This window comes from Pseudorasbora parva, chromosome 24 (genome assembly GCF_024679245.1).
Source record: "Pseudorasbora parva isolate DD20220531a chromosome 24, ASM2467924v1, whole genome shotgun sequence".
NCBI classification, from domain to species: Eukaryota; Metazoa; Chordata; class Actinopteri; order Cypriniformes; family Gobionidae; genus Pseudorasbora; species Pseudorasbora parva.
Genome location: NC_090195.1, coordinates 27,040,923 through 27,055,662, shown reverse-complemented (window position 1 = coordinate 27,055,662; position 14,740 = coordinate 27,040,923). Strand labels below are relative to the sequence as shown.

Sequence of the window (14,740 nt, the reverse complement as noted above, 5' to 3'; positions counted from 1 at the left end):
AAAACAGGACATCTCAAATGGAGATTGCTCAATTGCAGCTTACTTGTTAGTCTGTTTTGATAGTCGTAATCGTTTAATGAAATTATTGTCGTCACATCATTGTCATGAGAAAAATGCTTGTTGATGAACATTTTTTGTCATTGTTTTCATTAACAAATCATGTTTTGTTGTTGACGTCAAAGTCGTCACAAATTCGAATTTGCCACAAATTCATCTTATGCTGCGTTCACACCGCACGCGAATGACGCGATTCGCGCGAGTGATTTACATGTTAAGTCAATGCAGAGATGCGAATATGCATTCTGCGGCGCGAATGAGGCGGCGCGAATGAGGCGGCGCGAATGGCGCGATTCGCGCGAATGAAGCGGCAATGATCACGCGAATTGAGTGTTTTGAACACGTGATTCGCGCGAACCGTGCGAAACACGCGAATCGCTCAAGTTGAAAAATCTGAACTTTGGCGGATATTCGCGCCGCGTTAACCAATGAGGAGCCTGCTCACTGCTGTCACATGGTGAAGTGACGGATGGGAAACCCATAGGGGAAGCCCGAGTCCAGAGTAATTTAAAAATACTACTGTATTGTGTCACAAAATGTACTTTTAATAGTTTTTCAGGCGAGAATGTAGTTGTTTAAAGCTCAAATATGTGATTTATTTATTAAGAGAGCTCCTATTTGAAAATTTGATATGGTGTTTTCGGAGGTGTGAGACCCAGGCGATCACCGGAGCTCAGCGCTCATCAACCCCGGTGAGAGCAGCCTTAAAGGACAACTCCAGTGAGAAATGAACCTAGGGGTAATTAACAGATGGTTACAGAGTAGATCGTTCTCTGGGATGCGTTTTAATGAAAATCGAATGTAAAGAGTTTTATCTTTAAAAACAGATTAGCTTATAACACTAGTCTATGGGGCACAGAGTAGTGAAAATAAATCGCTAGTTAATACCACTAACAAGGCTAAAAATAGCCTCACACTAACACAGTAGCATAATGAGGGTCCCAACATGCAAACCGAAGCACTGAGAACTTTGTAAGAGTACAAACAGTTTAATAAGAAGATACGTTGTAAACATAGTGCATTACGCGTTCACGGACAGGCGCCATCTTGGAAAACAGTCTCGACTCATCGAGCGACGAGAGCTCTGCTAAGTGATGAACTGTGACTTGGAATCTCATATGGTCCGTTGTTTCCGGAAGAAAACACTGAACACAACAGAGAAAATAAATAAATAAAAATAAAAATGTCCATGTTATTACATTTCACAAACTTAATTCCTATCGACCAGCTCACTTAGAACAGCGCTCGTAGATCGATTCATCGAGACTGTTTTTCGAGACGGTGCCTATCCGTGAACGCGTAAGGCACTATGTTTACAACGTATCTTCTTATTAAACTGTTTGTACTCTTACAAAGTTCTCAATGCTTCGGTTTGCATGTAGGGACCCTCATTATGCTACCGTGTTAGTGTGAGGCTATTTTGAGCCTTGTTAGTGGTATTAACTAGCGATTTAATTTTACCACCCTGTGTCTACCCTGTGCCCCATAGACTAGTGTTATAAGCTAATCTGTTTTTAGAGATAAATATCTTTACATTCGATTTTCATGAAAACGCATCCCAGACAACGATCTACTCGGTAACCATCTGTTAATTACCCCTAGGTTCATTTCTCACCGGAGTTGTCCTTTAACTCGGATAGTCTTTCTGCTGACTGCCGCTGCCTGGCAGAACCCCCTCCCATGACGCGAATTCGCGTCTGTTGTGTAGTGAATGTCACACGCGAATGAGCACTTTTTGTATAAAAAAAAAACACAGATTTGAGCATTAAAAAACAATATTATCGCCTGAAAAGTCTTCAAACTACGTTTTGTCACACATTAACAGTAGTATTTTTTACAGAATAGAAGTCAAGTGACCCAGTCAAAATGACTAGCAGAAACCCCTCCCATGTCGCGAATGAAGCGTCTGTTGTGTAGGGAATGTCACGCGCGAATGAAGCGAATTTGACGCGCGAATGAAGCGAATGGATTCAAAATGTTCACGCGTCCAACTTCGCGCGAATAGCGCGATTTATTCGCGTCATTCGCGTGCGGTGTGAACGCAGCATTACTCTTGCTATCTTACCAAAATGTATTATGCCAACATGGACAGATTGTATGACATGTCCTCATCCTTTAAAACCATGACCAAAACTAAAAGGTAAAATAAAATATTACCCAGACTTCATTAAATACAAATGCATGTTTTTGCAGCGGCTGTTGTAGATTGTATTTATATTTGAAACACCCACTAACCCATCTCTGGAGAAAGGTCCGGTTTGACAGCCTCCACTGCATGGCCCTGGCGCACTTGACTGCCATCCCAATGCTGTTCCGCTGGGCCACGGGTGAAACGAGGCTGCAAACGGCGCTGCCCCTGGATGGGCACATTTCTGAAGGGCAAACGGCTTTCTTGGCTGAGGTTGAAATATAGGAAGAGAAGAATCGACCAGGTCACGGAGGTGAAGAGGCAACCATAGCAAAAATAGCGCAGAGTGACGCTGCCCATGGTAACGCTAGCCTCCTCGGCTGGCCATTATCAGGCCCCTGTAAGACAAACATTAGGATTTATAAATTCAGTCAGGGTTAAACATGTGAAGTTCTGTTTGGATATTAGATGATTTGGACAGAAGTGTCAAACTGTACTGTACTGAACACTGTTGTAGTTATATTTGTTAAAGTTGTCATGAACTGGCTCTTTTTTTTTTTACGGTTGTCTGAGGTCAACTAATGACGTTTGTGTGGGTTTTTTTTTACATTCAAAAACATCATAACTAATAAGTAATAGGCTATTTTCAATAAATGGTTTTGATGCTGTCTCCAAAATGTTGGGTTTTGATGGGAGTGCTGCACTAAAGACATAGAAGTAAACGCCTATGGCTAGGATTGGATAAGATTTGCAGATTTAATGAGCTTAAGCTACATGTTACATGAACTGCATGTTTTAGAGTCAATTTTGGCTTTTGAGTCTCTGTAAATGAAGCTGTTTTTGCAGTAAAATTCTGAACCTTTGGTTTTAAACCATCAAGGTTAAAGGATTAGTTCGCTTTCAAATAAAAATTACCTGATGATTTACTTAGAGTCAAGTCATCCCAGGGGCATATGACTCTCTTCTTTCTGATGAACACAATCAAAAGTCATATTAATAAATACTCTGTTGCTTCCAAGCTTTTTAATGGCAGTGACGGGATTCATTGAGTTTGAAGCTTAAAAAAAAAGTGCAATTCATCCATAATAAATGTAATAAAGACCCCGTCACTGGCATTATAAAGCTTGGAAGTGTAAGGATATTTAATAATATAACTCTGATTGTGTTTTAATAATACATTTTCATTTTAAAGTGAACTAATCCTTTAAGTGAAAAGAGTAAAATTATGAAATTAGATGAATATCTTTCTTTTGTAAAACAATGAATTCACTGGATTATCCGATATCAAGCATTATCACAGTTATTTAATATATAAAAACTATCAAGTGTCATTTTTAGAGATCCTAGCAAGCGAACACAAATAAGACTCCTTCCATCTATACATACATAGCAACTTAAAGGTCCCATGGCATGGATTCTTTATTATTTTATAATGTTTGCTGAGGTGTAAAATTGTCTGTGAACTTGAATGATTAGCTACACATCAGAACTCACTGATCCTAGATCAGGCATTAGTGAACACTGTTTAGGGCTGTCATTTTTGAAAAAGTTTTTTAAAATGTATTGTTTGATCGATTCATGAAAAGGTTTATCCCACCAATCTCATGGGATAAAAGGCCTATATGGAGCATTTTCATTCAGATTGGACTTTTAAACCGATTACAGTGCTCCATGTAAACGCACCCGACTGTAAAAAATTGCGCTACATGACACTTTAAAAACCGGATAGTTTATTTATAGCTCGATTACGGATATTTCACGTCATGTTCGAATATGGAATAAAAAGTGACAGCCCTCACATTGTTACTCACTGTTTGTGCTGTTGAATACATATGGTAAAGCCTGTACTGCTGACATCACGACTGATAAACTGAATCCATTTTCTACTCATTCTCTGGGCGGGCAAACCAAAGAAGGGGAAGAAACCTTTCCTGGTATGACGTCATAACAGGAGAATTCAAGATCAGCTCATCTGGGCTCTCATTTTCTCAAAGGCAGAGAAAGACAGCCAGAACTACGATCAAAATTTCTAGCCAATTGGGGACAATACTCAGGCTAGGGAGACTCATATTAATGTTGAAAAACCTCATAAAATAAAAATGTCATGCCATGGGAGCTTTAAAAGAAAAAACTAAATTAAATAAAAGTTGAGACAATGCTAATGAAAACTGTTATATGGCATATGTAAGCCTGCATGGCAAACAGGCAACTGACCTTGGTATTTCAAAAGCATTTGGCAATCATTAACATGCACTTTGTACAACATTTTAAACAGTAATACTAATACAGAATAAACATTCAAATAAATCAGTTTAGTTTTGTTTAGTCTCATTGTATTGCAACAAAGGAAGGCAACAAAGTGTTATACACTTATCCAGACATCCAGCAGCCTTGGTAATGTGAGAACCCATCAAAATTTGAAACCGGTTGATGCAAGCATATGGAATTACAGCAGGTCTCTTAAGAATGTTTAATTCATGTTTTGATTCCTGAAGGCCAATGCATTATATTAAATAATAATCTTGCTATGTCATAACATAATCCAGTGTCATTAAAAGGACTACAGTATTTTTCTTTAGCTAGTTTAACTTAGCTAATTATGCAAGTGATAGGTTGGCCAAGCCAATTAATCTGCCATTTTAAGAGCCATCTGATAAAAGTGCATAGTTGACCAAATAACAGAAGATATTGGATACAGAACCAGCCGTTATAAGAGCTCTGAAAGTTAAAGATGCCCCAGATGTGTCAGCTCCAAAATCTAAAATAGTGCACTTTTTAATATTCACATAAAAGCAAAGTGTCTGATAATTTGATATATATTTTACGACCAGAGGATGTTTAATTAAACATCTCTCCAAATCAGGGCTAGGTCTTAGTTATAAGTAACGTTATGTGATAATAAAGCTAAAGGACGTAGGGCATGTGTACACTAAAGCCATGTAGTTCATATTCAAGCAAACACATCAAGTCTGTTATGCAAGCAGTTATGATAGAGCCAGAAATCAAACAACTTACCCACAAGCTTATCTTTAAACATCACACACGCGAGAGCGAATAGTTTTTGAGGCTCAAAAAATAGTGAGCACTATATTGACATTTCTGGGTCAGATATTACCATTAACTATCACACAACATGCATTAAATTAGCATAGGTTGTGTTGAATTGTCTAAACAGCACCTACAATGCCCCAAAATACTGCTGACTCGGAACGCACCAAAATCCTGCGGATTTGTACAGCTCCTGACGGCCAAACATGCTGTCTGTGTAGGCAGCTCACTGGGTTTTCACACACAAACATCATGAGCTAAGAGCTAGCTCGCTAGCTGCACCGAATAAACTATTTAAATGGCTGTATTGCAAGCTGGCACTCATCTTAACCTATATAAAACGTTTAATCTCTGCTAATAATATCAGTGTGGTGCAATGACTCACTGGCTGGTGAAGTGGTCTTTCACAGATCCATTCCTCTCCTGCGATCAGCGCTACTGTCGTTATTCGCTGGTGGTGATGAGATACAGCGCAGCTGCGCCTGACTGAGTCTGTTGCCGCCTGCTGGTGGAGTTCCGATATGAGTTTCATTATTACACCCTTGGGCCAGTTGTTCAAAAGTAATTTGAACGGATTTCGGCTGTCGGAATTGGAATGAAAATGAGTTGTGCAAAAGAAAAACAGATTCTGAAATCAGATTAATCACAAAATCTTGGGATAACTTTGAAAAAACAGGCTTGTACTGATCCCAGCATGAAGCATGGATTTCAGGAACAAAAATTCAATAAACCGGTTCATTATGTTTATTTTACAGTTATGATTCTACACACACACACACATATATATATATATATTATATATATATATATATATATATATATATATATATATATATATATATATATATATATATATATATATATATATATATATATATATATATATATATCATTATATATATATATATATATATATATATATATATATATATATATATATATATATATATATACATTATATATATATATACACACACACACATATATATATATATATACACACACACGTGTTTTTTTTTTTTTTTTGTGTGTGTTTTTTTTTTTTTTTTTTTGCTTGATTAGCCTAGTTTAACTGTTAAAGTAATAAATTAGAAGTTAACTGTTTTCACCCAAAAATGAAAATTGGATGTTTGGGCCTCAAAAGCGCCAAAGGGTTCAGGTTCAGCCAAGTCAGCCAGAAGAACCAAGGGCAAAGCTGCAAGTGGTCAAAAATAAAGATAGAGCACACACACAAAAATAAAGAGAGAGAGAGAGAGAGAGAGAGAGAGAGAGAGAGAGAGAGAGAGAGAGAGAGAGAGAGAGAGAGAGAGAGAGAGAGAAACACTCTCACAAAACACACTGCACAGGTTAAATAGACCTATTCAGTCTGTCCAGTGGTTGATACAACACAGTATCCCACTGGTCACAATTGTGACCGATCATAAAACACTTTTTCACACACTTTTCCATGAAAATTTAAAAAAATTATGATTGATTGTTTCAAAGGGATACTAATGACACATGATTTGGAAATTTTTGCTTAAATACCCCTTTAACCGGAGATCCACTGCATCCGCTGGGAGATCAAATGCTCACTGGAAGGAGAATAGAAACTTTAGTGCTCTACCGGAGAGTATGTCTGCTGTGAGACCAAAAGCTTGCTAAAAGGAAAATGAGAGACCCTAGGTAGACGACGCAGAGAGTTTTAATCAATGAGGGTATGGTGGGATTTTTTTATGTGGAACTGGTTGGTCCTAATATAGCTTTATAGCTATTTTAGCTATATATTAATATAGCTAATATAGCATCTGAGGACCAGGATGCCTGAATGTTTGTTTTAAGGATTTGAGGTGTTTCTGGAACCAAAAGCATGTCATGGGTTTATTGGATTAGTCTATGAACAGGGGTTCCAGGGAAGATTTAGCCTGAGAGCTTCTCCATTACAGATATTCCAGAATGGAATGGTATGGTTGGATTGGTGATGAGAGGTTAAAAATGTTGATGAAATTACCTTTTTTGGTTTGGTCGATCTTACTTTAATATGAGATTGTATCACCAAAGTACTGATAAGTCTGAGATGGTGGGGTGGATTTCTGGGTCGAATTTGTAAGTGATAGCGAGTTCTGAGCATCTAAGAAAACCAAAAAAGGTTAGGATAACACACACACACACGCACGCACGCACGCACGCACGCACGCACGCACGCACGCACGCACACGACACACATAGCCTCTATATGGTCTCTGGAATTGCCAGTCTGCTGTAAACAAAGCAGACTTTATTTCATCTATTGGGACTCATTCTCAGCTCAGCCTCATGGCCCTAACTGAGACCTGGATCAAACCAGAGGACACTGCCACTCCTGCAGCCCTCTCAACCAATTTAACTTTTTCACACACCCCTCGGCCTATTGGGAGGGGTGGGGGTACTGGTTTGCTTATCTCAAATGATTGGAAATTTGATCCATTACCATCTCTATCTGCCAGTTCATTTGAATCGCACTCAATCACTATTGCTCACCCTGTTAAAATCCATGTGGTGGTGGTCTATCGTCCTCCAGGTCACCTCGGTAACTTTGTGGAGGAGTTGGATGTATTACTTTCTAGCTTCCCTGAGGATGGCACTCCTCTGATTCTGCTTGGTGACTTCAACATCCATCTGGATAAGCACCTAGCCACAGACTTCAGCACTCTACTGACTTCATTTGACCTTAAGTTAGTATCTACTACGGCTACTCACAAATCAGGTAACCAATTAGACCTCGTCTAAACACGCAACTGCTCCACGGACAACACTTTAGTTACTCCATTATACACCTCAGACCACTTTCTCATCACTCTTAACCTCATACTGACTCCTGATACAACACGTACTCCTACACAGATTAGATTTCGGCGTAAAGTCTCTCCCTCTCGCCTATCCACTATGGTTTCCTCTTCACTCCCTCCACCTGCTCAGTTCTCAGCATTGGACACTAACAGTGCTACTGACACTCTTTGCTCCACTCTAACATCCTCCTTAGACAGTTTTTGCCCCCTTTCATCCAGACCAGCCCGCCCCACCCCATCTGCCCCCTGGCTGTCTGATGTTCTCGGTGAACATCGCTCTGGACTCAGGGCGGCAGAGAGGAAATGGCGGAAATCTAAAAACTATACTGACCTTACCTTGTATCAGTCTCTTCTCTCTTCTTTCTCTACAAATGTCACCACTGCTAAAACAACACACTACCACAACAAAATCAACAATTGCTCTGACTCTCGCACACTCTTTAAAACATTCTCCTCTCTCCTTTGTCCTCCTCCTCCCTCTCCTTCATCAACTCTTACAGCTGATGACTTTGCATCATTTTTCACAAACAAAACATCTCTCATCAGCAACCAGTTCTCCTCACCACAAACTGACACGCACATCTCAACAACTAACACGAACACGCTTCCATCCTTCTCTCCGCTCTCCGAGGCAGATATTTCTAAACTCATCCTTTCCAATCACCCTACTACCTGTCCACTTGATCCTATACCCACTCACCTCCTTCAGGCCATATCTTATTCAATCACTCCTACGGTCACTCACATTGTCAACAATTCTCTTCACACGGGCACCTTTCCCACAGCATTTAAGCAGGCTCAGGTTACCCCACTGCTTAAGAAACCCTCTCTGAATCCAGCACTTATAGAAAACTACAGACCGGTTTCCCTTTTGCCTTTTAATTGCAAAGACACTTGAGCTAGTTGTGTTCAATCAACTCTCTGTGTTTCTTGAAAAGAACAACCTCCTGGACAACAACCAATGCGGCTTCAAAAGCGGCCATTCGACTGAGACTGCCTTGCTCGCGGTAACAGAGGCACTGAGACTGGCAAAAGCAGCTTCCAAATCCTTAGTGCTCATCCTGCTGGATCTGTCTGCTGCTTTTGACACAGTTAACCACCAGATCCTCCTGTCAACACTTAAGAAGACGGGGATCTCAGGAACTGCTCTCCAGTGGTTCAGGTCTTACCTCTCTGGTAGGTCCTACAGGGTGTCATGGAGAGGTGTAGTGTCTAAGTCACATCATCTAGCTACTGGGGTTCCCCAGGGCTCAGTGCTTGGACCACTTCTCTTCTCCATCTACGTCATCATTAGGCTCTGTCATTCAGAAACACGGCTTCTCCTATCACTGCTATGCTGATGAAACTCAACTCTACTTCTCATTTCAACCAGATGATCCTACAGTCAGTGTTCGTATCGCTGCCTGTTTGACAGACATTTCTGACTGGATGAAGGAGCATCACCTTCAACTCAATCTTGCAAAGACAGAATTACTTGTTTTCTCAACCAACCCAGCACTTCATCAAAATTTCTCCATTCAGCTTGGTTCATCGACCATAACTCCATCAAGGACAGCCAGGAACCTTGGAGTTCTGATTGATAACCAGTTAAACTTCACTGACCACATTACTGCAACAGCCCGGTCCTGCAGATTTGCTTTATACAACATTAGAAAGATCAGACCCTTCCTATCAGAACAGGCTGCACAACTCCTGGTTCAAGCTCTTGTTCTCTCCAGACTGGACTATTGTAATGCTCTTCTGGCTGGGCTTCCAGCATGGACTATCAAACTCTTGCAGCTGATCCAGAATGCAGCGGCAAGAGTGGTCTTTAATGAGCCGAAGAGAGCTCATATTACGCCTCTCTTCATCAGACTGCACTGGTTGCCAATGGCTGCTCGCATCAAATTCAAGGCACTAGTTCTCGCCTACAAAACAACCACTGGCTCTGCACCAATATACCTAAACTCGCTTGCTCAGACTTACACACCCTCCAGAAGCTTGCGTTCTGCGAGTGAGCGACGCCTCGTGGTTCCATCCCAAAGAGGCATGAAATCGCTCTCACGGACATTTTCCTGGACCGTTCCCACCTGGTGGAATGAACTGCAGATATAAATTCGTGCTGCCGAGTCTGTAGCCATTTTTAAAAAACATCTTAAGACACATCTCTTCCAATTGCACCTGACCCATAAAGAATAGCACTTAACTATCCATTAATTTTATTAAATTAATTATCCATTAATTTGTGTGTTTGTCCCAAAAAAAAATAATAATAATATTGTGCACTGTGCTAATTAACTGAGACTTCTTATACAGCTCTTACAGGTTGTTGGCCTTGTTTGTTTCGTTGCTTCTATTGCTCTCCCCTTTTTTGTAAGTCGCTTTGGATAAAAGCGTCTGCTAAATGATTAAATGTAAAATGTAAATGTAAAAATGTATTGAGGGGCTGGTAGCCTGTGCGGAGGGTGTGAATACATTTGGTGAAAATGTCTGGCTTTATGTCGGGACGGGCTGAGATCTTTGAATCCCTTTGATCAAGAGGGAAGTGTGTGAATATCTGGAGGGAGGGAGTGCAATACATCAATTTGTGGAAAAACTGAACGCTGCTCAGGTAACCTTTGATGGACCTGACTTGTAGGCCCTTAATGGCTATTAAGGTAGGAAATAAATGAGGTGACTGAAAGGAGAGAAAAATCGGGTTAAAACATCTCCAAGCAGTCACGTAGGATTGGAGGGTCCTGGGAGAAACTACTTAAAGGATGGTTGTCGAGCAATGCATTAAGGAGGGGTTTTAACGGGTGGGTTATGGGATTATCATTTTCGAATAGCAAGGTACTGGAGTTGGGAATTGGTCCATCTCTGAAGCCAGCATCCTGAATTTCTGAAACAGAAAACGAGACAGGCAGTCAGCAATTTGGTTTGCTGACCCATAGACATGTTTAATTATGATGAATTGATCACAAACTGAAATCCAGTTGAGATGCCGTGGGAGTGGGTGGCATCAGAGCAGGTGAATGGGAATGGCCTTTATTAATGCAATGCACTGTTGCATTGTTTTTGCGATGCACAAAAATGCTGCTAGCGGCCCATTATTTTCCCCACAGAAAAGCTGCTATTATGAGAGGGAAAACCTTGAATAGTGCTGAGGAGTGGCGCTAGAGGAAGCTGCGCTGGTCATGGAGATGCGAACCAATGACCTTGAAAAAAATCCCCCGAAACCAATTGAGGGGGCAACGTCTGTGAATATCATTGGGGGACAAAATTATATTGTTATAGAAAATGGATTGGCCGTCCCACTGGTTTAGGTATATTAACTATAACCTGAGTTATGGAGTTATGGAAATGAGGTCCTCTAGCGAGTGGACGGAGGACGCGAGCGAGAGGAGATGCAATATGAAGGAGCGGCCCTGCGTAGTGATGTGTGCTGCGAAGTTTAAATGGCCGAGCAGGGATAGGAGTTCACGTTTTGAACAATTCGTTTTTTTAAGGAGAGTAGATGAGACAAGAATTATTTGGTCAATTTTATCTTTGGGCAGGGATGCCTGAAATTTGACTAAATCCAAATTAATGCCTAGGAACTTAATGGATGGGAGGGGGTTTTTCAAGATGGCTCCTTGACTACACGCGTTTTGTTGAGCTCCGCAATCCTAACCACTTAAACTAACTTTCCTAAATTTGCAAAGTTAATCTTGAAAGTAAACTAATCTTAATTTTACACTGATTCGCCAAAACCTCAATGGGAGGCTCAGGAAAAAGGAAAAGTACTGGAAAGAAGGCTGAAAAACTCGGAAAGTCGGTACATGCCAATATGGCTAGTAAAACTAGCAGCGGATCGCAGGAGACTGACTCGTCTGTTAAAGCATCTTCGAGCGGCTTGTTTACAAGCAGTTTTCACGATTATCTCAAACAGGACAAAGAGCCAGAAGAATTTATGCTGGCAGAGGAGGAATTCCCATCTCTCCCTGAAACTCCTTGTAAATCGCCAGTCCCCAAACAACGCAGGGTTGTTGATAAAGATACAACGATCATCCTCTCACAGATCTCGGACCTTTCTCGGCTGGTACAGGACAGATCAGACGCACTAGAGAAGTTGGTGGAAAGAAATTCAAGAGTTATAAATGAAATGAAAGAAGAAGTAGGTGTCAACACAAAACAAATCACCGAGTTAAAGGAAACGATTGAGTTTATCTGCACCGACGTCAACTCTATGAAAACTCGACTGAAACAAGCCGAGAAGCGTGCCGAGGAGCAAGAGAGACGTCTAACGTTGCTGGAGGGCTATTCCCGCAGATGGAGTTTAAGGATGCAAGGGCTTCCAGAGAAAAATGAAGAGGATGTCCGTCGTGAGATCATCAAAATATGCCAGTGCCTCCTGCCGCATCATAAAGATAAAGTTCCTGACGTTGTGGACGTCGCACACCGTCTTGGTCGTAAAAAACCTGGTGGCAGCATTCCCAGAGGAATTATTTTTCAGTTCACATCACGATTCTTCAGGGATGCCGTGTGGCGTGCTGCGAAAGACGCAGATTTTCTGAAGAACAACCACCTGAGGATCACAGAGGACTTGTCCCCTGCCGATAGAGAAAGAAGGATGAAATTATGGCCAGCTGTAGAAAAAGCACGTAAGGAAAACAAGAGAGCTTTCTTCGTTGGAGGCCGTGCTTTTGTAGAAGGTGTGGAGATTTCTCCACCCACTTGAACTACGAGGTATGCCCGACCGTTATTGGAACTGAAAGACGATATGTTTACAGCCTCTCTTAGTACAATTGTACGTTTCATTATTTTGTTTAAAGGCTTAACTGAGTCTGTGACTCCAGCCCAAATGTTTTTTTCTTTTTCTTTTCTGAATTTATAAAAGAGGTGACATTACAAACAACAACAACAAATTATTTGCAGTAAAAAGAAAGGTATTCTCATTTCCTTTTTTTTCTTTTCCCCCTCTTTTTTAGGGGTTGAAGAAGATATTTGATTTTATTGGTAAATGTTTAAAGGAGGAAGTGAGATATATATTTTTATTTTTTTTTAAAAAGGGAAAACAAAAAACGAATCTTTGCATTTAAAGGGATTGCTGTTCTCATCCTGGTACACACTTGTTGCAACAGTTTAAGATTTGCTATAACTTTTTATAGGAATCTTCTGGGTTAGATTGTGTTTTTAGATTTGTGTTTTCTGTAGGTTTTTTTGTTTATGTCTTTGTCTATAGTTTCTCTTAATTGTAGAGGGTTACGTAACATTGTTAAGAGGAAAGCAATTTTTTTGTATTTGAAGCACCTTAATACAGACTTTTGTTTCTTACAAGAATGCCATTCTGATATTCAAGATGTAAATTTTTGGAGGTCGCAATGGGGGGTTGATTTATGGTTATCCCATGGCACCACTCATTCTGCTGGAGTTTGTATACTGAAGAATCGATTTAAAGGAAAAATACTAAAATCTGACTGTGATACTTCTGGACACTACATTTTACTTGCCCTTGAAATTTTAAACGCAACCTGTATTATTATTAATGTCTATGGTTTCAATTTACAAAGAGAAAATAAGACCTTCTTTGACAATTTAGGTGATCGTGTAACTCGCATGTTAGCCATATATCCTAACTCTTCTCTAATCTTTGGAGGTGATTTCAATGTCGTCATGGACAGTAGGTTAGATAGATGGCCTCCTCAGGATGGAAATTCAAGTCCTGATTATGTAATTACGTTTTTGGAGAAATTCTCTTTAATTGATACATGGAGAAAATCTCACCCATCACAACAATGCTTTACATGGAGCAATAATTCTTTATCTAGTCAGTCCAGGATTGATTTTTGGCTTACATCTAAGGATTTGGATAATATTGTTACTGATATAATACCATCCCCATTCTCGGACCACAAGGCTATTTCAATTAGTATTCCTTTTAGACCTTCCGCAAATCGGATTAAAAAGTCTGGGTACTGGAAATTAAATAATTCAGTACTTCAACATAATGGAATAATCACTGATGTGGAAAAAATAATCCTAACTTACTGGAATAAAGCTAAAGTTGAAAAAAAATATTGTAGCAATTGGGAACTTTGTAAATTTGAAATAGGAATTTTCTTTAGGAAATATTGTAGTGAGTTGGCAAAAAAGAGGAAAATAGAAGAGGATAAAACTCTGTTCAAAATATCTAATTTGTTATCCAAACGTGTAGAAGATTTATCAGAACTCGATAAAGCAGAGTTTACTGTGCAGAAACTTAAACTAGAGGAAATTTACAAACAAAAGGCAGAAGGAGCTTTCATAAGATCTCGAAGGAAATGGCTTGAAGAGGGGGAAAAGAGCTCTGCTTACTTTTTTAGACTTGAGAGGCAACAAGCAAAAAATAATTATATTGAAAAATTGAGGATTAATGGTAATATTGTGGAGGACCCTAAAATTATTGCAGATTTTTGCTCTGAGTTTTATAGTAATTTATATGCATCTAATTTTTGTCAACAATCTACATCTGAGTTTTTTGAGTCCCTACATAATATGAAAACGATTAGTATTGAAGAATTCAACTCATGTGAAGCCCCAATTAGTTTACAAGAAGTTACTGAGGCCATTAATTCTTTGAAAAATAATAAATCCCCTGGAACAGACGGCTTAACTGCTGAATTTTATAAAGCATTTAGCAAGAGTTTAGCTCCTTTCTTATTTGAAGTATTTACAGAGAGCATAGAAAGAGCCTCACTTCCTCCGACTTTGTGTCAAGGAC

At 39.8% G+C, this 14,740-nt stretch overlaps 1 protein-coding gene across 1 annotated transcript in view; it reads right to left on the bottom strand.

Annotated features, from left to right (window-relative positions):
• galnt11 (UDP-N-acetyl-alpha-D-galactosamine:polypeptide N-acetylgalactosaminyltransferase 11 (GalNAc-T11)) overlaps nucleotides 1-5,752 on the bottom strand; it is a 48,621-nt gene extending 42,869 nt beyond the window's left edge. The window contains exons 1-2 of the mRNA XM_067434950.1: nucleotides 5,619-5,752; nucleotides 2,293-2,583 (exon numbers count right to left, since the gene is read on the bottom strand). Coding sequence (XP_067291051.1) covers nucleotides 2,293-2,545 — 253 coding nt within the window. The 5' untranslated portion in view covers nucleotides 2,546-2,583; nucleotides 5,619-5,752. The remainder of the gene's footprint in view (nucleotides 1-2,292; nucleotides 2,584-5,618) is intronic.
• Between the last annotated feature and the right edge of the window lie 8,988 nt (nucleotides 5,753-14,740).